Here is a 24560-nt window from a genome sequence, read left to right as displayed (position 1 = left end):
TAGTGATGTGTCTCACGTGGAGCTGACTGGGAGATCCTGGTTATGCCACTGATTGTGCCCTGGAAGGATTTTGGGTTTCAAAATTGAGGGCAGTGGTTATTTTCAAAGGTATTGCATGGTCACCAGATACAGCAGTAAGAAGCTGCAGATGTTTACCACCATCTGACATGAACATCTGAGCCCAAAGAAGTACTATTCTTCTCAAAGATGAACAAAGGTGAGTCTTTGGCTGGAATTTTACCATCCTGTCTGCCACAGGAATCAGAATGGGCAAGGGACTGATCATGGAAAGTTCTATTGACCTCAGACTGAATTTTATGGTTTCGGGACGAACGAGGCCATAAAATCCACCCTTTATCTGTCAACCATGCCATGTGGGTAATGCCTCTTGCAACCCCAGCTTCTTTCCTATGCACATTCTGATTCCATTACTATACATCATCACTGTATCGATGGTGATAGTCTTCCTCTTCTGATGTGCTATAGAACATATCCAAGGCGCCTTCCATCCTGAACTTGCCAATTTGACATTCCCAGATATCCCTACAAAAAGCTGTATGCACATATGGGTTCTCTGCTAAACAATTACTAGAGGGAACTGAGACAATAGCTGCCGTAAGTGAGCTTTTATTTCAGTGAAACAATGACAAGTTTAAACACCCACCCTAACTGATGCTCAAACATACCCCTGTTTCCCTGGGAAAGTTGTGTTGCTCAAGTAAGAATCAAAATGAATAACAATTTTAAAATACCCCAGGATATTAATTGTTAAAATAAGCACACTGCACCCAGTTTGAAAATGGCTGACCTTAACAGGTTTCTCGCAGGCATTCAAATGTGCCTCCATTAAGCCTGCAACTGTCAATGCCACAGATAGAAATGTAGCTTTTTTTTGGCAGGTAATAAATGTAAAAGTTCCAAAGTATTTCCCTCAGAAAGTATGCTCCTGTTATAAAAGTCAAAAATATTACAGAAAGTCTTTTGGTCACCTGTGGCTTGGTGTCAGTTTGTTTGATAGTGTGCTTGTGAAATGCCTTGGGATATTTCAAATGGAAGTTTCTGTTGTTGTTGCTGTATATAAAATATAAAAAAAATCCTGAAGGCATAAAGTGCGTAAATTATGAAATAGAAACATGCATTTCTACAGATGATAAGTGTTTGCATTGGCTGCAGTACCCCACAAAATGGCAAAAGTTGTCTGCTGAAAGATGCTACCAAAAGAACATCTTAAACTTTTACTGCAGTACATATTTTACTAGTACACACTGAGGTTACAGTGAAACAGTGGTTGAGGGAGTGGGTACGTTTAAAAATGTTTTAAAATGTTAGCGCCAGTAAGGCCATTGTGCAAATCAGTGTCTTACTGCATCATAGTCTGGTTAGAACTGCAAAGAGAAATATTTTAAGAAAAAACACTCTACTCTCAACATTTTACAAAAAAACTCATCAGGGAATTGGTGATTTTCCCCAGATGTTTTAAGTATTACACAACCTCCAAGGCAGCCAGGGTAGATTCTTAATCTGCAACATGAGTTTAACTCGTGTTTATTGCAAGATGGCATCTTTGTGAAGAAAAAGTGCATGCTATAAGAGGTTAACCTGAGGATTATTAAGCAACTAACTGACGCCTAAACTGTCTGTTGGTGCTCATTACGAGGCTGCATGTTTTTTTGAGTTTAATTTTTAGTGTCACAAATAGGCTTACATTATCATTGCAATGAAGTTACTGTGAAAATTCCCTAGTTGTCACACTCCAGCATCTGTTCGGGTACACTGAGGGAGAATTTAGCAGGGCCAATGCAGCTAACCCAGCACATCTTTTGGACTGTGGGAGGAAACTAGAGCACCTGGAGGAAATCCACACAGACACGGGGAGAACATGCAGACTCTGCACAGACAGTGACCCAAGCCAGGAATTGAACCCGGGTCCCTGCCACTGTGAGGCAGCAGTTCTAACCACTGTGCCACAGTGCTGGTGTCCAGTACTTGACCTAACACCCAATCCCAATAGTGACCAGCTGATTGTATCACACACAGAGAGTCTTGTGGTACAGTAGTAGTATTCCTATCTCTGGAGCAGAGGTTCTGGGATCAAGTCCAATGCCAGGATTTGTTGACCATTGAAGGAGCATTCATAACGCAGTTCACTAGACTGATATTAACAGAGAATCTTTCCCCACTATTATCCAATGTATGAAAAAATACATTAAAAAAAAATCACCCACCAACAATTCAGCTAGTGACTGAATTTATGTCCTTTGCCGTCTTTGGCTTGCACATCTTCCACTTTTAAAACCAGAGGTTTTATTTAAAAATGCAGTAAGCTCTTATGTAATTCAAGGTTTTCCTCCATTATCATGACACTAGTATATGTTTTACGCTTTGAAGAAAATAGCCAGGAGGTCTTATTTACTTGCATATTCATTTAGCAAAATCGCTGTCCACACAAAGTGCTTGATAATTCAGAATGTCACAAATTCACAGTGCTCTATAATGTACATTGGCTGCTATTGGTTTGGATATGTTCAACGCCAGAAAAATGTATTTATATGGTGTCTTTACTGTTGGAAAAATTCCCAAAATGATTCACATCAGTGAATGGACTGACCAAAAACGGACGCTGAGCTACTGAAGGAGATGAAGGAACAGAAGCAGGAGATGGGAAATTTAAAACTTGGTCAAATAGGTAGGTTTTAAGTGTGGCCTTAAAGAAAAGAGAGACGGAAAAGCAGACTGGGAGAGGAATTTCAGGTTGGCCTCAATAGTTAAGGACACAATTGGGAGTGATAGAATAGAGAGTGACACTAGTGTATGTTTTATCTCCTGATGAATAAGAGTCCAGAATTAGGGAAAGATAGGTTCCTTGGAGGATTACAATGATGAATGAGGTTTCAGAGAAAAGAAAGGACAAGGCCATGGAGAGACGAATTTTGCAACGTAAATTATGATTTTTCTACTGCTTAATTTGAATCATTGCATTTCTTTAAGAACATAGTAATTTAGTTACACCTTATAATAGATGGCAATCATTGCAGTGCTCTGAAACAATCTTTCAATTCAAAATAAATCAAAATTACACATCCAAACTTTTACCGTCCAGCCTGACACAGGAATCGAAGCGGGCAAGGGGCGGACCATGGGAAGGTCCAGGATGAGCATGGCTGTAAAATCCCACGCACCATCTTTTCATTAAGAGTCTAGTTTATTTTATAGATTCACAACATTAGAGTCGTTCTAAAGCATTAATTGTGTATATTTATTGTCTTTGACAGAGAAAGCTCTACCTCTGCCACCAAAACAAAACTCAAAACACTCAGCAGAGCAATCAGTAACCATGAAGGGAACAGATATGTGGGCCGGAATTCTCTGGCCATTCACGCCAGTGGGATTCTCTGGTCCCAATGGGAGCACCACCAGAGAATCCCACTGCTAGCAAACAGCATGTCACTTCCTGGGAGGCCGGAAAATTTCACCCGTTACCATTTCAGTTTTCTCCCATGTTTTTGTGTCACATTTCTGTATTCGTCAAAGTTTAATTTTTACAAGTAATCCATTAAAGTACAACATGATCATCCTGAAAAATTTTATTGTTTACTTCAACTTAAAGTGGAATGGTAGCATAGTGCTAATGTAACTGGATGAGTAACCCAGAGTAATGCTCTGGAGACAAGAGTCTAAATTATACTAATGCAACTGGGCCAATTTAAATTCAATTCATAAATCTGAAATAGCAGGCTTGTCTCAGCAATGATTATGAAACTACTGGGTTGTCATTAACAATAAAACCAGCCTGAGTACCTAATAATCTTCAGTGGAGGGAATGTGACATCTTTACTCAGTCTGGATTACAAGTGATTCCCAAACCACAGAAGCACAGTTGACTCTTAATTGCATTCTGAACTGGCCTAGCAAGGCAGTCAGTTGTATTAAAAGAAAAGTTGACTAAGCATTTAGGGCCTGAACATCCACAGAGAAGCAATTAGATTGCTACTCCACTCCTTATTTCTTGCCTCAAAATCCTTTCAATCCTTCCTTGTCTAACCTTCCAATTCAGAAGGGGCAAGAACTGTGTAGGGCAGCAGGACTCCTTAGGCCTTTTTTTGAGGGCGCAGAATTGAATGCAAGGATATCACGCACTAGCTAGCATAAATCAGGTAAATTTAAAGGTTTGGCCACATTCAAGCTACGGAGAAGGTCAGTTTGTAAGGCAAGTGGGTAGGATTGGGTGGTGGGTGGAGGGTCAGGTCATTAAGGGATTCGGGTGGTTGGGTGAGGGTCAGGTGGTCAGCACAGATACAGTCTGTGGGGGAGTGCAGTAGGATTTGGTGTAGTCTGAGGGTCCTGTGCTGGTCAGGAATAGGGAGATCAGATGGAGGATAGTTAGTGGGGGTGCGGGGCTAGTGGAAAATGGGGATAGTTGGGATGCAGTAAAGGGGTTCATGGAGTTTGGGAGTGTCCCATGGGGTGGAATTGGGAGTGGGGGGGGGGTGTGTCCAGTGACAGATTGGGTGAACTCAATACAATAGTTACCCAGAAGCTAGAAGTGGTTTTAATTGTTCTAACTTTCTCTGCGTAACTATTGCTGTAAGACAGTCGGAACCATCCAAATTCGTGATTTAAATTGTGCTTTTGAATTGTCCCCAATGCAGGACTGTCCACTGCAAGTTTGATATTTTCAGGCGTTTGCCATGCTATCTTTATCTGGGGGATACCTGGGGGTTGGGGATGAGTTTCCTTGGTGCATCTTGGGCATACCCACCAGATACACTGTCCTGAAACTTGAACATTATGGGCTATGGAGCACCTAACATCAGAAACAACCAAAATACATCCTGTACTATCAACCCTGCAAAACTCTCCTCATTAACATGTGGGGATGGGCCAAATTGGGAGAGCTTCAAGCAACAGCTTGACATTGTCATACTCGCTGCATGATATGTTATAGCTAATATCCCAGACTCCTCTACCACCAACCTTGGATTTGTCCTGGTCCATTGGCAGGACAGATTCACCAAAGGCCACAGCACAGAGGTACAGTCAAGTGCTGAGTGGTGCTCAAGACTGACTCTGGATTCCAGGAAGTCTCATGACATCAGGTCAAACATGGACAAGGAAATCTCTTGCTGATTTCAATCTCCTACTCTCCCTCAATGATAAATCAATATTTCTCTGTATTGAACACTTGAATGTATCTGAGTGGAAGTGGCTCAGTAGCACCACTGCTGGCCAGATCCTGGTGTTGAGAGATCCAACAAGAGGTGAAGCATTATCACACTTGGTGTGCACCAATCTACCTTTGCAGTTTCATCTGTCCATGACAAAACTAATAGGAGTGACCACCATACTGTCCTTGTTAAATAAAGTCCCACTTTCAAACTGAAGACACTCTCCATTGTGTAATGTAGCACTACCACTGTGCTAAATGGAATGGGTCAGAACAGATTTACCAGATCAAAAAAGGCATCCTTGACGGCTATGGGCCATTGAGTAAGATTGTACTCAGACACCATCTGTAATCTTAGATCCCTGGCACACACCTCATTCTACTGTTACCATCAAGACTGGTTCAGTGAAAAGAGTCAGATAGCAGACAAGGATCAGCACCAGGCACATCTAAAAATGCGATGCCAGCCAGGTGAAGCTGAATACAGAACTAAATGCATGTTACCAGTAGAAGCAGATTGCAATGGATAGACCTCATTCAACCTCCACCTAAACATGGAAAAAAGAGTGGAATGTCAATGGTGAGGTGAGAGTGATATCAAGGCAGCATCTAAACTGACTGTGATAACAAGGAGCCCAAGCATAACTGAGGTCAAAAGCAATAATGGAGAACTTTGCCTTGTTTGGAATCATGAGGGCTTGTAGCCCAGACGGTGTACCCCCTCAGAAAAAATCCAGGAGATGAGAATAACCAGAGGGTGAAGCCTTGGAGGGTTGCAATTGACTCACAATGATCATATATTGTGATGGAGATGTTTGTTGTTGTACTGTGGTGTGACCCCCAGCGGGTCAGCCTCAGGGAGAGAGCAGACCCCTCAGAAGGGAAAATATGGAGGGCAATGCCCTGGAGATTCAAAGATAACCTACAAGGAACCCTTTCTTAATGCAAGTGAGTAGTTGTTCATTATTGGTTAAAGAACGGCGTTAGATGTCTACACCGTTCAAATAACGACTCGCTGGTTTATTGTTGCTACAAGCTGCTTATTAGTGTAGCGTGACATTTGTACCAGCAAACTTAAATGACGTGTTTGGTGTTGATATGGGTGTAATGTATTTGTAACTGTTTTGATAATAAGTTTAACGTCTGTTGTAGGTAAAATGTTAGAATCCGTCATCAAGGAGGAAATAGCGAGGCATCTTGAGGGGAACTGCTTGATAGAGCAGACGCAGCACGGTTTCGTTAAAGGGAAGTCGTGTCTGACAAATTTACTGGAGTTCTATGAGGATGTGTCTAGGGCGGTGGATAGAGGAGAGCCGGTGGATGTGGTCTTTCTTGATTTTCAGAAGGCGTTTGACAAGGTACCTCACAAAAGGTTATTGCAGAAGGTCAGGGGGCATGGAATTGGGGGTAGGGTGTTAGTGTGGATAGAGGATTGGTTGTCAAATAGGAGGCAGAGAGTGGGGGTCAATGGGTTGACTAGTGGAGTGCCCCAGGGGTCGGTGCTGGGGCCTCAGCTATTTACCATTTATATAGATGATCTGGAGGAGGGAACCGAGTGTATGGTGTCGAAATTTGCTGATGACACCAAGATTGGTGGAACGGCAAATTGTGCGGAGGGTGTGGAGAGTCTACAGAAGGGTCTAGATAGGCTGGGCGAATGGGCCAGGAAATGGCAAATGGAATTTAATGTTGGCAAGTGCGAGGTGGTCCACTTCGGTAGGAATAATGGTAGGAAGGACTATTACATACGTGGCGAAAAACTGCAGCAGGCGACGGTGCAGAGGGACCTCGGGGTCCTTGTGCATGAGTCGCAAAAACCCAGCTTGCAGGTGCAGCAGGTGGTCAGGAAGGCGAATGGGATGCTGGCCTTCATAGCGAGGGGGATTGAATATAAAAGTAGGGAGGTCTTGCTGCGGCTGTATAGGGCATTGGTGAGGCCGCAGCTGGAGTACTGTGTGCAGTTTTGGGCGCCATACTTACGCAAGGATATTTTGGCCTTGGAGGGAGTGCAGAGGAGGTTTACTAGGCTGATGCCGGAGTTGAGGGGGTTGAGCTATGAGGAGAGGCTGAATAAACTAGGCTTGTACTCGTTAGAGTTTAGAAGAATGAGGGGAGATCTCATTGAGACGTATAAGATGATGAATGGGATGGATAGGATAGAGGTGGAGAGACTCTTCCCGCTCAGAAAGGACAGTAGGACTAGGGGGCACAGCCTCAAGATAAAGAGGGGGAGGTTTAGAACGGAGTTGAGGAAGAATTTCTTCACTCAAAGGGTGGTGAATCTCTGGAATTCTCTGCCCGTTGAAGTGGTGGAGGCTACCTCACTAAATATTTTTAAGAAGCGGGTTGATGGGTTTTTGATAAGAGAGGGGATTAAGGGTTATGGGGAGAGGGCGGGAATGTGGAACTGAGCCACGACAGATCAGCCATGATCTTACTGAATGGCAGGGCAGGCTCGAAGGGCTAGATGGCCTACTCCTGCTCCTATTTCTTATGTTCTTATGTAAGATAGGTTTTTAATATTTTAGGAGAAATGGATGCACAATGCCTAGGACATGGTGCAGACTGAGTATGGGACCCCAATGATAAGAACATTCAGGGCAATCGAGGACACTGCTGTGGAGATTGTCAAGGTCACACAGAGGGGCCAAACTGGTGATGGCAAGACCATCATTCCATGCACATATAGTATGATGGTGGGGGTGAGGGTGATGAAGTGCCTCCTCTGAAAACATACTGAACATTGGGTGGTGTGGAAAGCTTCAACATTGCAGCTATAGGCAGATATGAAGATTTACATATATAAACTTTGAAAATGCTAAGACACATTGAAAAGGCTGTTAATAAAGTATAGGGTCCTCAGCTTTATAAGTCGAGGCATAGAGTACAAGAACAAGGAGCTTATACTAAAACTTGTAAGTCACTGGTTAGGCATCAGCTAGAATTTTGGGTATTTCATTTTAGATAGGATGTCGAGGCCATGGAAGGGATATAAAGAAAATTTACTGAAGTGGTGTGAGAAATTTAGGACTTCAATTATGTACAGAGCATAGAGAAGCTGGGATAGTTCAGCTTGGAGCTAAGATGACATGGAGATTTAATAAAGACGGTCAAACTCATCTGATAGAGTCCATAAGGAGAAACTGTTTTCACTGAGTGACCAGAGGATACAGAATTAAGTAGTTGGCAAAAGAATCAGAGGTTTTGTGGACGTTTTTTAAAGCACCGAGTGATTATGATTTGAAATGCAATGCCTAAAGGTATGGTAGAAGCATGCTAAGTGATCACTTTCTATAGGACATTGGATAAAAATTGAAGGGGAGGAGACTGTAGGACTTCTGGACAAAGAGCAGGAGAGTACCACTTCATGACAGTTCTTTCAAAGAGCCAGCACAGGCATGATGGACCAAATGATCTTCTCTTTTGCTGTAAGATTCTATGGCCAGAATGTTACATTCCTTCCCTGGCAGGTTTAGAGCCAGAGAGGGAGCGTGAAGTTGCACTGACAGAATTCCTGGCCACCTCAACCTCGCAGTAATTTTACGCTGGTGAGGGCAAACCTCGGATGGGAAGCCTGCCTTGCCCAGTTCATTTCCTTAAGTGACGAATTAATGGCCTCTTGAGGTATGTTTCCCATTCAGCCTCAATTTTCAGGCTGGTAGGTGGAAGATAGCTCAAGAAGGGAAACCCAGAAATGAAGAAAGATCAATCTCAGATGGGAGGAGAAGCCCTCTTCCAACTGGTGGCACCCTCTCCTTAAGGCCCAGTGACCTTTGGACATCCCTTCACTTCTCACCAAACTATCCCCAAAGACCCAAACCGCCTTCACTGTCACATCCCCAAATCATCTGGGCCTCTGGTTCCTGGAGCCTAAGCTCTGGCAGCTCCATGCAGTGCCCCTTCAATCACTGCAGCACTGTTGCTGAAAGGACTGCAGAATTGATGGCCAGCCAAATTGGGCATTAGGTCTCCAAGGCTTCAGATAAGGTAAGCAAGTCCCAATCAACCCAATGTTAGTGTAAAATAATAGTGCCCCTCAATCGAATTTTTAGATTGATGGAGAGTTGACAAAGAACATGTGTTCTTTGTCAACTCTCCATCAATCTAAAAATTCAAGCATATGTAGTTTTATGATTTATGGAAGTATTGCTCTTGCTAGTATTAAAATTTTTCCCATTTTCTGAAATGTTAAATGTTATTTTAAAAGGTCAAGCACTAAACTTTCCAGCAGTGATGCAAATATGGCATGAAATTAAGCCTAACTATGTTATCACTTCTAACCTTGTGGTGATCCTGATAGTTGCATATGTCAAAATGAAAATAAATATCCAGAAGGATTTCTACCTCCATGGGGGAGTCAGAATATCTCCTGTGACATTTTTAAGATTCAATATTTTCTATCTATGTACATTCCATATTAGAAGATTGATTTAGTTCCTTGAAATACAGATAGAAAGGTGTGGCCAGTCCTTCCAATTATGTGTTCCTGGCTCTTTTGATGAATCCAGTTAAGGTTACCTGGTACAGAAGTATACAGTATTACTATGAATGGCAGTGATACAGCTATATCATTTTTCAAACATGGAAAACAGAACTAACAAGAATTCATATATAAATAGGGCTGAGGCCATTTGAATACAAGGATGAGACTTTCAAATTTAAGCTTTTGGTGGACCTTACCTCAGTTTAACAGCTGCTGATGCACTTATTCATGTTTTTACCACCTCCGAACTTGATTATTCCAGTGCATTCCTGGTCAGACTCCCACCTTCCACCCATTCACAATTGTAATCATTTTGTGAGTACAGCTTCAGCAGTCACGTTCCCTTCCTGAAGTAGCTGCCTCTCTTTCTCACTTCCTTCTTTAAGTTTCTCCTTGGAACTTAACTTCCTGATTAAGCTTTTGGTCATTTGTAATAATATTCCCTTAAATGGCTCAGTGTCGTGTTGCTTGGTTATGCGCCTGTGAAGTACCTTGGATTGTTTAACTAGGTTAAAGGTGCAATATAAATACAAGTCATTGTTAGTCCAACATCAGCCAACAAGCAGAAGGATGATGGATGACTAGGTCTTGGTGCATTCATTAGTGTGATTAAATGCGTAACAGCTCACAATAGCTACAGATGAGGAAAGAAGGCAACAAATTATAATAGAATAATAGTGTTATAGCACAGAAATAGTAAGTAGTCTCACAACACCAGGTTGAAGTCTAACAGGTTTATTTGATAGCACAAGCTTTCGGAGTGTTGCTCCTTCATCAAGTGAGTCCTGATGAAGAAGCAGTGCTCCAAAAGCTTTTGCTACCAAATAAACCTGTTGGACTTTAACCTGGTGTTGTCAGACTACTTACTATGCCTACCCCAGTCCAATGCTGGCAACTCCACATCATGGCTAGCACAGAAATACAAATTTTGGTCCGTGACATTGGCCAACTTCCTGTTTGATCCACTCATCCTGTGTCTCAACAATCATTTGGAGCAGAATATTCCATTACTAAATTCAAATTTTCCAGACCATTTCAGTTCTTAATCACCATTATAATGATGTAAAATATTGATTTCTACCCAGAGATTTACACAAAATAATGTATCCATTGTATGTGAGCATTGACAGTGAATGTTGGCTGGCAGTTTGCTGAGGGGTTTGGTTGGGAGAGCACCACATCTGACCCTGGGCTAATGCTGCAGATATGCATTTTGTTCAGAGTATACAGTGGCAGGTGTTCACTGTCAGATCAGAGACAAAATGGTTAGCTTAAAAAATGAAAAATATGACGTCAAGGATTGACATCTAAGTAACAATACAGAACTCAGAAAAAAATCAGAGTGAAAAGGATCACCTACAGGGAAAATTAGTCTGGTTTCCAGAAGCTTATTTATTTTTAGGATATTTTTGAAAAACTACTGAGCTAGGAAACTCGGGGCCAGATAGCTTATTTTGGGACATGTGAAAAAGGATTATAAAACCAATATGCTGACAGCTCCAGCGAGTTTTGGTAAATAAATGTTTCACCTGAGTATATATTTCTCTGTTATATTCTTCTGAGAATATGCAAACATTATATATTGTTGTTAGTCTTTATTTGAAATTACAATGACAGCTTTATTATTGGAGCTATGATATGCTCCAGACAGCAGAAAAAATACATATACATAAATCAGGATGTGCAGGTCAGAGAGATTAGCAGCGTAAATGTGTGAAGTTGTAGGGATAGGGCCTGAGGTAGGATTGTTGTCGGTGCAGACTCGATGGACAGAATAGCCTCCTTCTGCACTGTCAGATTCTATGATTTCAAGGAGAGTATTAATTTAAAAGCTGATGCGTTTAGAGCGGCTAAAAATAGTGGGCGATTAGAAGATTGGGAAAAATTTAAAAATCAACAAAGAATGACTAAGAAGGTGATAAAGAACGGAAAGATAGACTATGAGGCTAAACTAGCACTAAATATTAAAAAAAAGTAATAGTTTTTACAAATATATAAAGAAGAGGAGGCTGGCTAGAGTGAATGTTGGACCCTTGGAGGATGATAGGGGGGATTTAGCAGTGGGAGATGAGGAAATGGCTGAGGCTTTAAGTAAGTTTTTTGCCTCGGTCTTCACGGAGGAGGACAGGAATAGTTTGCCAGATATTAAAGATAGAAGGATGGAAGGAGTTGAGGGCCTAAATGCGATTACTGTCACTAGAGAGGTAGTGCTCGATAAACTAATGGGACTGAAGGTGGACAAGTCCCCAGGACCGGATGGAATGCATCCCAGGGTTCTAAAAGAAATGGCAGAGGTGATAGTGGATGCCTTAGTAATTATTTATCAAAATTCGCTGGACTCCGGGGAAGTGCCGGAAGATTGGAAAACAGCTAATGTTACGCCGCTGTTTAAAAAAGATAACAGACAAAAGGCAAGGAATTATAGGCCGGTTAGTTTAACGTCTGTAGTTAGAAAAATGCTAGAATCCGTCATCAAAGAAGAAATAGCAAGGCACCTAGAAAAGAATGGTTTGATCGAGCAGACGCAGCACGGATTCGTTAAGGGGAAATCGTGTTTGACAAATTTATTGGATTTCTATGAGGATGTGACTAGTGCGGTAGACAGAGGGGAACCGGTGGATGTGGTGATTTTAGATTTCCAAAAGGCGTTTGATAAGGTGCCTCATAAAAGGTTGCTACAGAAGGTTAGGGTGCACGGAGTTGGGGGTAAGGTGTTAGCGTGGATAAAGGATTGGCTGTCTAATAGGAAGCAGAGAGTTGGTATCAGTGGGTGCTATTCTGGTTGGCAGTTGGTGACTAGTGGAGTGCCGCAGGGATCGGAGCTGGGGCCTCAGCTATTTACCATTTATATAGATGATCTGGAGGAGGGGCTGAGTGTAGGGTGACGAAATTTGCTGATGACACGAAGGTGAGTGGAAAACCAAATTGCGTGGAGGGTGTGGAAAGTCTGCAGAGAGATCTGGATAGGCTGAGCGAGTGGGCGAGGACCTGGCAGATGGAGTATAATGTTAGCAAGTGTGAGGTTATCCACTTTGGCAGAAATAATAGAAGGAGGGATTATTATTTAAAAGGCAAAAAGCTGCAGCATGCTACAGTGCAGAGGAACCTGGGGGTCCTTGTGCACAAGTCACAAAAACCCAGTCTACAGGTGCAGCAGGTGATCAAGATGGTGAATGGAATGTTGGCCTTCATAGCGAGGTGGATAGAATATAAAAGTAGGGAGGTCTTGCTGCAACTGTACAGGGTACTGGTGAGGCCACAGCTGGAGTACTGTGTGCAGTTTTGGTCGCCGCACTTGCGCAAGGATGTGTTGGCCTTGGAGGGAGTGCAGAGGAGGTTCACTAGGCTGATACCGGAGATGAGGGGGTTGGACTATGAAGAGAGACTAAATAGACTAGGTCTGTACTCGTTGGAGTTTAGAAGGATGAGGAGGGATCTTATAGAAAGAATAAGATAATGAAGGGGATAGATAGGGTAGAGGTAGAGAGGTTCTCCCTGCTTCAAAAGGATAGCAGGACTAGAGGACACAGTCTCAAGATAAGGGGGGATAGTTTAGATCAGAGTTGAGGAGGAACTTCTTCACTCAAAGGGTGGTGAATCTCTGGAATTCTCTGCCCGTTGAAGTGGTGGAGGCTACCTTGCTAAATATATTTAAGTGATGGGTAGATGAGTTTCTGTTAGACAGGGGAATTAAGGGTTATGGGGAAAAAGCCAGAAAGTGGAACTGAGCCACGACAGATCAGCCATGATCTTATTGAATGGCAGGGCAGGCTCGAAGGGCTAGATGGCCTACTCCTGCTCCTATTTCTTATGTTCTTATTTCTATGATCATATTACGAACTATTCCTCCTTACATTCTCTCCCCAGTCACTTGTTTCACAATTACTGCACTGACAAGTATGGAGCTCCAAGTATGGTCCTAGAATTCAGCTCTTTAAGATAGCTCCTAATTGTAGAGACCTTTTGTGCAGGACTCTTAACTCTATTTCCTTCTATGCCATTTGTTATAACATTAATTATGTTTTTTCTTTTCCCTCCCAAAACGATCAACCCTTACTCTAGTACTCTGAGGCAGTATATTATGCAGGACCATCAATTACAACTCTATTCCTGACTGTAGAATTCCTTCTGTACCACATATCTGTACTTCATGACATTCAATGCTGACTTTGGAGAGGGTTCAGAGAGGATATCAAAAATGATTCTGGGAATTAAAGGCTGGACGTATGAACGTTTGAGGACTCTGGGTCTGTACTCAATGGAGTTTGGAAGGATGAGGGGGATCTCCTTGAAACTTACAGATTACTGAAAAACCTGGATTGAGTGGGCGTGGAGAAAATGTTTCCATTATTAGATGACTAGGATCCAAGGGAGCCTCAGAGTATAGGGACAAGATTAGGAGGAATTTCTTCAGCCAAAAAGTGGTGAATCTATTGAATTCATTGCCACAGAAGGCTGTGGAGGCCAGGTCATCGAGTGTATTTAAGACAGATATAGATAATTTATTGATTGGTAAGGGGATCAGGAGACCAGGGGACTGCAGGAGACCAGAGAAACTCCTCATTGTTATGTTCTATCAAGTTTAATGTATGGCAGTGAAGCAAGGAGAGGAAACCCAAAAAGAGGAAGAACAACTAAAGCAACTTGGATTTTATAGCCCCTTCAACATAAAGCAACATCTATGCTGTTTCAGCTGCACTAAGAATTTGGCACCAAGCCATATAATGAGATATTGGGGCAGATGACTAAAATCTTAGGCAAAGAAATAAGTTTTGAAAAGTGTCTTAAAGGAGGAGGGAGAGGTAGTGAAGCAGGGAGGTTTAGGCCAATAATTCTGGAGCGTGAGGCCCAGGCAACTAAAGTCATGATCATATGAACATACAAATTATTAGCAGTAATAGGCTATTCAGCTCTTTGTCCTTGCTCCACCATTTGATGAGATTGTGGCTGATTTGATAATGCCCTCAATTCCACTTTTCTTACTACCTCCTATGCTCTTTGACTTCCTTGTTAGTCAAGAATTTATCATCAAGCTCAGCCTTAAAGGCATTCAATGGCCCTGCCTCTACCTCTCTCTTGGGAAGAGAATTCCACAGGTTAACATCCCTCAGAGAAAAAAAATTCTCCTTGACTCCATTTTAAATGGAAGGCCCCTTATTTTTAAACTGCCGACATCCCTTCTGTTCTCTTCCACAAGGGGAAACATCCATTTAGTACCCACCCGGCCAGGAGAACTGATGGTGGAGACAAGGACAGCAATGGAAAGTCTGCAACTGCCCAGAAATCTGGCACACATTGGCAGAAATATCTGTATTTTCCATGCAAATGTAGAAGATTTAACACCCATTGTTTAATCTCTCCAGCATAATTAAGGACCCCATGCACCCTGGACATATTCTCTTCCACCTTCTTCCATCAGGAAAAAGATATACAAGTTTGAAGTCACATACCAATCAACTCAAGAGCAGCTTCTTCCCTGTTGCCATCAGACTTTTGAATGAACGTATCTCACATTAAGTTGATCTTTCTCTACATCCTAGCTATGACTGTAACACTATTCTGCACTCTCTGCTTTCCTCCTCTATGAACGGTATGCATTGTCTGTATAGTGCGCTAGAAACAATACTTTTCACTGTATACGAATACATATGACAATAATAAATCAAATCAAAATTAAGACTCCTGATGATTTTGAACACTTCTATCAAGTTTCTTCTCCAAATAAAATCCCAATCTTTCTATGTAACTAAAATTCCTCATCCCTGGAATCATTCTCACAAATCTTTTCTGAGCCTTCTCTAATGCCTTCACATCTGTCCTTAACTGTGACTTAACTGTACCTCCACGACTTGCCTGGACTTGCAAAATCTCACTAACTGTCCTGGCTGGAGACAATACACATCTTTTTAACCTGCGCTTAACCCTCTCTCCACTCACATTGTCTGTACCTTTAAGAATTGATTACCTGTAAAAACTCACATTCCAACTATTATTTTGTAAATTGAGTTTCTGTCTTTATATGCCCGGTTTGCGAACAGAACTTCCACTCACCTGATGAAGGAGCAGTGCTCTGAAAGCTTGTGGCTTGTGCTACCAAATAAACCTGTTGGACTTTAACCTGGTGTTGTGAGACTTCTTACTGTGCTTAACTGTGGCACCCTGAACTAGATATAATAATACTCCAGTTGAGGCAAAATTAATGTTTTGTACAAATTTAAAATATCTTAGACCATACGATATAGGAGCAGAATTAGGCCATTCAGCCCATCAAGTCTTGTCCACCATTCAACCAAGCCTGATATGATTTTTATCCCATTCTCCTGCTTCTCCTCATAACCCTTGATCCTGTTATTGATCAAGAATCTATTCCTTACTTTTGAACTTTATGCCTCGATTGATAAAGCCAAAAACTCTATTAACCGCACTCTCAACCAGCACTATCATCCTCAATGATTTACACAAATATGCATCAAAATCCCTCTGCTCCTGCATCCCCTTTAGAATTATAAACTTCGTTTTACATTGCCCTTATGTATTCTTCATACCAAAACTATTCACACTTCTTTGTATGAAGTTTTATCTGCCACTTGTCTGCCGATTGCACCAATGCCTAAATGTCCTTTAAAGTTCTAAACTATTTTCCTCATATTTTTCACAATACTTTGCAGTTTCATGTCATCTGAAAATTTTGAAACTGTGTACTGTACACCAAGGTCTAGGCAGCAGCAGTCTTAACACTACAAACCTTTCTCCAATCTAAAAAAACAATTGTTCATTGCTAATTTTTGCTGGCTGCCATTCAGTAATGCTGGATTTCCTTAATCAACATTTGCACAAATGATTATTCATGTTATCAAATTATTGGTCAGGCTTTTTTGCTCCCATTCACCATGGGAATTGCTATGGGTAGGACAGAAAACTCAATGGACCAGCAAAAAATCCATCAACTTTGGGTGGAAATTTCCAGTCACACTGCAGATGGGACCAAAAAATCCTGCCTAATGAGCTTCCCCATCACCAAGGTTTAAACTGACTGGCCTGTAGTTATGGGGTCTATTTTGCACACTATTTTGATTTGATTTATTGTTGTGACATGTATTGGGATACAGTGAAAAGTATTGTTTCTTGTGCACTATACAGACAAACCATACCATTCATAGAGTACATAGGGAAGCAGGAAAGGAGAGAGTGCAAAATATTAGACATTTAAAAGAATTAAAGTTAAGTTTTAGAGTATAGAACAAGAGTAAAAGATGGAATTACAGGGTATGCTGGGGACAACTTGCAAGAATTCATCACGCTCTGGCACCATCTTGAATCAGAGGAGGTATATTTTGAACATTCAAAAATGATTGGAAAACGATGACCAGTGCCTCTGCAATTTCCACTCTCTCTTCCTTCACTGTCCTTGGGCGCATCTCACCTGGTCCTACTGCCTTATCAACTTGAAGAACAGACAGTTTATACAATACTCCTCATCAATTGTAAACCCTTCAAATGTCTGAGCTATCTCCTCTTTCACCATGACATGACAGCATCCTCTTTCTTGGCGAACACAGATGCAAAGTATTCAAAGCATAATGAATCCCTTTTCAATGCCTAATCTGACCAATTCTCTCTTTATCACTCTTTTACTACTTTTATGCCTGTGGAAAACATTTGGCTTTCCTTTTATGTTAGCTGCCTGCCTCTTCTCATGCTTAGCTGCATCATTCCAGTGAAGCACAACATAAGCTCATGAAACAGCACCTTATCTTTTGATTAGGCATGTTCTAGCCTAATCTAAATTCAACAATTTAGCCTGTAATCTTTGTTTCCCCATTTTGTTTCCTTGTCTTTACATGCGTCAGCCATAGTTTTGTTTTTCTCATTTTTGCTTTATCATGACAGCCGTTCATTATGTTGCCAATCATATCTCCTTGAGAACAATCTCTTGTTGCTTTATTTGTCCTATTACCACTCTTTTGTCATTTGAAGTCTGCTTTCTTCAACCCTATCTTACCCTTTTGTTCTTTTTCCATCCACCCCCTTTTCATCTACAAAAAGCCTCATGTTTCTAATCTTTTCCGGTTCTGATAAAAGACCAAGATTTGAAACATTAATTCAGTTTTGTTCTCTCTTTCTTCAGATGCTGCCAGACCTGCTGAGTATTTTCAGCATTTTCTGCTTTTATTGCATAAATATATATTTGTATTGCTCACCAGCTGGACACCTTTGACAAAGCTTTTGGTGATCTGCCCTCATATGGTCTTATGTGACATGGTGTTCAATTTTGTTCTATAACACTTCTCCGATGTTTTATTATGTTAACACCACTGAATACCAATTGTTGCTGTTGTTGATGGAATGGACAGATGGGTGCTTGTTGAATATGCCTAGGTTAGCTGCCACTGGCATGCAATGAATAACACCTTGTACCTCTTGAAATCCAGCCAGAGCTGCAAACCCAAGCTCCCCCTCATTCCGACCAGCAATATCATAAGAGGAGTGCACAGGATTGGTGCCCTGGCACTTGTTTTGTGCATTTTTGTACCTCCAACAACGAGATTCTACAAATGCCTCTTGCTGATTACTGAAAGGATCTAGAAGCATAGAAGTCAAGAGTTGTGGTGAGTTTGGCAGCCACTGGTAAAGCATGGCGACTAGGTCCAATTGGCAGTAGGTCTTATTCCAGCAGACTGCACCTGTCTGCCCTGCAAGTCCCTAACACACTGGTGTTCTGATCTAACTTTCCCATTAACTCCAAATCCAGGGTTCACCCATGTTAAAATGCCCCCAAGAGATTTTAATTCCTAAGTGTCAGAAGGAAATAATTATTACAGCAGCAACATCTAAATTGCATTTTGCCACATTTTCAAACAATTTCTAATCTCTTTGATACAGTTTTAAAATGTGTCCTTTAACTCTGAAAATTGGCATGGAGTTAAAATGTAATACTCAGATTATAGATTAAATGTGAAACCAATTTTACATTAAAACTTATTTGACCCATATTTGATTCCTAGTTAATTTGTGCTAATTGAAAGAACATTCAGATTTAAATTACTTCAACCAAAAGAGAAAATACTGGAAAATCTCAGTGGGTCTGGCAGCATCTGTAAGGAGAGAAAAGAACTGACATTGAGTCCAGGTGACCCTTTGTCAAAGCTAAAAGGCATAGAAAGTGGGAGTTTTAGTCCCATTTTCTATGCCTTTTAGCTTTGACAAAGGGTCATCTGGACTTGAAATGCCAGCTGTTTTCTCTCCTTACAGATGCTGCCAGACCTACTGAGAATTTCCAGCATTTTCTCTTTTGGTTACAGATTCCAGCATTCGCAATAATTTGCTTTTATTTAAGTTATTTCAATCTAGTAATTTCAATCTAGTAATTTCAATCTAGTAACTTCAAACTAGTAACTAGTTCAAACTAGTAACAATCGAGGCACCTAGAAAAGAATGGTTTGATCAAGCAGACGCAGCACAGATTCGTTAAGGGGAAGTCGTGTTTAACAAATTTATTGGATTTCTATGAGGATGTGACTAGTGCAGTAGACAGAGGGGAACCGGTGGATGTGGTGATTTTAGATTTCCAAAAGGCGTTTGATAAGGTGCCTCACAAAAGGTTGCTGCAAAAGGTTAGGGTGCACGGAGTTGGGGTAAGGTGTTAGTGTGGATAAAGGATTGGTTGTCTAATAGGAAGCAGAGAGTTGGAATCAATGGGTGCTATTCTGGTTGGCAGTTGGTGACTAGTGGAGTGCCGCAGGGATCGCTGCTGGGGACTCAACTGTTTACCATTTACACAGACGATCTGGAGGAGGGGCTGAGTGTAGGGTAACGAAATTTGCTGATGACACGAAGATGAGTGGAAAACGAAATTGCATGGAGGGTGTGGAAAGTCTGCAGAGAGATCTGGATAGGCTGAGTGAGTGGGCGAGGACCTGGCAGATGGAGTATAATGTTAGCAAATGTGAGATTATCCACTTTAGTAGAAATAATAGTAGAAGGGATTATAATTTAAAAGGCAAAAAGCTGCAGCATGCTACTGTGCAGAGGAACCTGGGGGTCCTTGTGCACGAATCGCAAAAACCCAGTTTGCAGGTGCAGCAGGTGATCAAGAAGTTGAATGGAATGTTGGCCTTTATAGCGAGGGGGATAGAATATAAAAGCAGGGAGGTCTTGCTGCAACTGTACAGGGTACTGGTGAGGCCGCAGCTGGAGTACCGTGTGCAGTTTTGGTCGCTGCACTTGCGCAAGGATATATTGGCCTTGGAGGGAGTGCAGAGGAGGTTCACTAGGCTGATACCAGAGATGAGGGGATGAGGGGGTTAGCCTATGAAGAGAGATTGAATAGACTGGGTCTGTACTCGTTGGAGATTAGAAGGCTGAGGGGGGATCTTATAGAGACATGTAAGATAATGAAGGGGATAGATAGGGTAGAGATAGAGAGATTCTTCCCGCTTAGAAAGGATAGCAGGACTAGAGGGCACAGCCTCAAAATAAGGGGGGGGGGAAGCAGTTTAAATCAGAGTTGAGGAGGAACTTCTTCACTCATAGGCTGGTGAATCTCTGGAATTCTCTGCCCATTGAAGTGGTGGAGGCTACCTCGCTGAATATATTTAAGTCACGGGTAGATAGGTTTCTGATAGACAAGGGAATTAAGGGTTATGGGGAGAAAGTGGGAAAGTGGAACTGATCCACTTCAGATCAGCCATGATCTTCTTGAATGGTGGGGCAGGCTGGAAGGGCTAGATGCTCCTGCTCCTATTTCTTATGTTCTTAAGTAAGATGAGTAGGGCTGTGACAATCATAGTAAAGAGAAAAAGTAGGTGATTAAATACATTCCACTTATGCAATATCGTTTATCATAGCTGCAGAAACACGTACAATCCAAACTGCCTCCGCTGTCAGCCTGAAGTTGCAGGATGATATGTGATATTACCACGCATGCCTTCCTGCTGCCTTTTTAAAAGTAAGAAAGTTGGAAACTTACCTTGAATTATACCCAGCAGACTGTAAAATACTAAATATCCTTCTGCGTTGTTGCAGTACTGAAGGCATTTTGGTGTAAATTTTCCCCAACCACATGGTCCTTCCTCAAATTCTTGCTCGATTGTTTCCTCTTTTTCTGGTTGATATGGCTTTCGTTGTACACTTGGCTTGTCATCGGGGATGAAGGCTGGATTTTCCACTCCTTGGTCCATTTCGTTAACCAACTATGTTAAAGCAACACTGCTTGACAGTTAAAAATTCACAGCAGCAGAGCACGACTAAATTATATAACCTGAAGTCCTTTCATGTACAATAGTTCTATTAAATCACTTGATTCCTTTTCGGGACGTTGCTTGATCTACCAGCTGATTGTAAAATAAAAATGACTTTTTTTCTATCTGACAGAGAAGTCAGTGTGTTTGCAATCCATCTGCTTGTAAATTCAGTTTACCCCTGCCCAAAGCATTTCCATAAGTAGGGGCGGAACAAAAGTTCCAGTTAATCCAATCAGCGTGCTGATATTACAATTATGAGTACTAGACATGCCAGGTAATATCTGTGGGAGATCTATTTCCAACCAATCATCACTGTACATCTTTTCTCATACAAATAAAATCTAATATTGATCAAAATATTAGATTTTGATCAGTAAATTTCTGTGCTCAAATTCGTGCATTTCTTATAAACTTCTAGAAAGGTAGAAAATCCATCGTGTTGCTTCATTGTAAGTGTTGCCGCGTGTTTAACCCATTCAGAACTGAGAGCTTCATTTCATTCAAAATTTACTGGTAATGTCCGAAAAAAATTGAAGCGGTAGAAAACCGACAATATCAACAAGATCAGACAGAAACAGGAAGGCAGCCAGGGCAAAGTAACAGGGAAATGACAACAGAAAACTCAATACTTAACGGGCCTATCAGCCAGAGTAAATAAAAGGAGTAAATGAGCCCTAACCACAAATTGAGGAGGGGGGAGGGGGGCGGGGGACGTAATCCACTGAGTTTTGGAAAAAAAAATGCACCAATTATAAATATTCGTCGAATTTAGTGACTGAAAAGAGGAGCGGGACTAATAAGTGAAAATGATAAAATGAGACCGAAGTGTCCAGTTAGGATTTGAACTGTTGAAGAAACCGAGAAGGTTTTGGACCAAGAGCAGACGCAGCGCCAGGCCTGGCACAGGAGAGGTCAAGGGGGCAGAGGTCGCGGGGCACGCGGGCACCACTGGTGTGAGGGAGGAGGGCGGGGGGGGGAACGGAGGGCGGGGGGGGTTTGTGGGGAGGACACAACCCGGGGCGGGTGGGGCCCGTTGCTGGGAGTGAGAGCAGCTCCCACGCCGAGCACATGCCATCCTCGATCATTCACCCTTCGCTGCTCCTGGAACGATAACACCAACCCCGCTGTTGGCATCAAGTTGGGCCAACTTTTTTGCACCATGAATCTTGTTTGCCGTCTGCCCAGCGCGGAGGGAAGGTCAGACAGGCAGCTGGCATACAGCGAGGCAAAGTCCAAAACAACAGACCTGAGAGATGAAAGTGAAACAGAAGTTTGTGGATTGGTTAGTTCCCTGTTGCCTAACATCAAAAAGTGACCTGAATTAGAACTTTGTAAGTTCACCTCTCTTTACACGGAAACTAAAATATTTGTAAATGACAAAAATTGCTGTTTACAAAACATTCCAAAGGAAAGGACATCCCTAAGTTCCCTTTCTATATCACAAACTGTTGAGTCTTCCACAATGTATCCTCTCCTTTAAATTTAGAAAGAAAGAACTTGTTCTTAAAAACCAATATTGATGTTTTTGCTCAATCATTTCTGCTTTCTTCCCCTCTCCTCCCTACCTCTGCCTTTTCATCATCACTTCAATCAATTTCTGCATTCCAAGTCTATTCCAAATTGCATCTTATGTATCAATCTACTAACCTGGCCTTCATCATACGACTTATTCCATATGACTCAATTTCTTGTTCTGCAACCAGATCCCATGTAGAGTTTTCCTTTTTTAACTATTCACTGACAATGTCAATCTTATCAGCAATTCCTGCAGCCAGTAGGTAGAGGGGCCCAAGTGTGGATTCAAAAATAGGAGACGGTGGGAAAAGTAGTCGCACATCATTCAGTCTTACCCAATACTTTGTACAAAATTTTAAAAAAAGACAGCCAGCCAAGAACTTTAAATTGTGAAAAGGACAAAAATAGGTAGGGCTCAATGAAAAAAAATAGACTGTTAGATTGTTTCATAACAAAAAAAATGAAAACATATACAAAACAAATGTGAACTAGCTATAAACAGAAATCTGATATAATCGAGCTAAAGAAACTTTGAATATGCTGGAAAACAAATTCACTCATTCGTCTGCCCTGGGACACCCTCAATATACATATCTATCATGCCATCATTTTCATCTTCTCTAAAAGTTGATGAAACAAAATATTACTTTGGAGGATCGTTGATTGTGTTATGTATCCAGTTCAAACCTTTACCTAGACTAGAGCTCTTTTTTCTTATTTAATTCATCTGACAGGAAAGTTAATAAGGGTGTGGTCTGGCAACTTGGCATGAGAGTTAGGAAAAGAGTGACAAGATATTAGATAAAGGTAGGAGATTTATGACCATGATTAGAGATGGTCACGTATGCATTGTTAAGGAATCAGCTTGAGTAGAAAATATCTTTCCAACAGTTGCCAGAAGTCATTTAATATTTTTGAGTATTTTTATTGGCATGTGTCTAATTTACGTGCTGATGTCTAATTCCATTATTACAAGGTAATCCAACTATCTGTTTAGTTGGTATCCAAAGGTTAGTAGCACATCACAAATAATTATATTAATCTGGGCAAAGATCTGAACCTGAATCTTTCGAATGATAGTTCAAAGTCAATAGCTACTTCACTGATGTATGTTACAATAACTTATATTTAAATAGCAACTTTAACATAATAAAATATCCCAAGGCACTTCACAGGAGCATTACCAAACACAAATGGCACCAAGCCGCATACGGAGATATTAGGTCAGATGACTAAAAGCTTGGTAACAGAGGTAGGTTCTAAAGAATGCATGCCAGGAGGAAAGCAAGAGGGACAGAGAGCTGTAGGAAGGGAATTCCAGAGCTTGGGGCCTAAACAACTGAAGGCATGGCCACCAATTGTGAAGCAATCAAAATCAGAGTTGTGCAAAACAGGAGGAGCTATCTATAGATTATAGATCAGATATTTAGGGAGGACCTTAAAGGAGGGAAGAGAGGCCGAGTCCCAGACCTTAGGGCTTCGGCAGAGGAATGGCAGAAGGTCATTTCAGGGTCAGGTACGATACCAAATTTGCAAACTGCCTGGTTCAGTCTCAGACAGTTTCCTGCTCCAGGGATCCATGTTGAATTCTGGCCTTGGGCAACTGTATGGAGTTCCTGTGTCCATGTGGATTTCTTCCAGGCGCTCCAGTTTTCTACCACAGTCCAAAGACGTACAGGTTAGGTGGTTTGGCCATGCTAAATTGTCCCTTAGTGTCCCAAGATCTATACGTTAGATGGATTAGCCATTGTAAATGTGTGTGGTTACAGGGATAGGGCGGGGGAAGAGGACCAGGGTAAGATACTCTGTCAGAGAGTCAGTGCAGACTCGATGGACCGAATTACTTCTGCACTGTATGGTTTATATGATTCTATGATACAGATTGACTGATGAACAAAATGATTATACTAGAAGACAATCATACTTAGGCTACTAATACCAGGGTTCTATCTCTTGACTGTGATCAGATTCAGCGACACACCACTGGAAGCACTGGCTAGACCCTGTAATCACAGCAGCACAGCAACTGACATGTTCAGGACTGGGACTGCAAGTGGTCCTCAGATTCTGACTCCGAGTTAATTTCCTGATTGGGAAATTAGTGGGGGGTGAGTAGAGAGCATGGGAGTCTTGATGGAGAGGCCAGGGTTAGGGA

At 41.7% G+C, this 24560-nt stretch overlaps 1 protein-coding gene across 1 annotated transcript in view; it reads right to left on the bottom strand.

Moving 5' to 3' along the window:
* The window catches only part of LOC145343464 (solute carrier organic anion transporter family member 4C1-like), a 119940-nt gene extending 98907 nt beyond the window's left edge, over positions 1–21033 (bottom strand). The window contains exon 1 of the mRNA XM_080189707.1: positions 20617–21033. Coding sequence (XP_080045833.1) covers positions 20617–20827 — 211 coding nt within the window. The 5' untranslated portion in view covers positions 20828–21033. The remainder of the gene's footprint in view (positions 1–20616) is intronic.
* Between the last annotated feature and the right edge of the window lie 3527 nt (positions 21034–24560).

The sequence above is a fragment of the Carcharhinus amblyrhynchos genome, chromosome 5 (genome assembly GCF_965287045.1).
Source record: "Carcharhinus amblyrhynchos chromosome 5, sCarAmb.v2.hapA, whole genome shotgun sequence".
Taxonomy (NCBI): domain Eukaryota; kingdom Metazoa; phylum Chordata; class Chondrichthyes; order Carcharhiniformes; family Carcharhinidae; genus Carcharhinus; species Carcharhinus amblyrhynchos.
The sequence above is the reverse complement of the archived record's forward strand: the minus strand, read 5'-3'. Positions and strand labels throughout refer to the sequence as shown.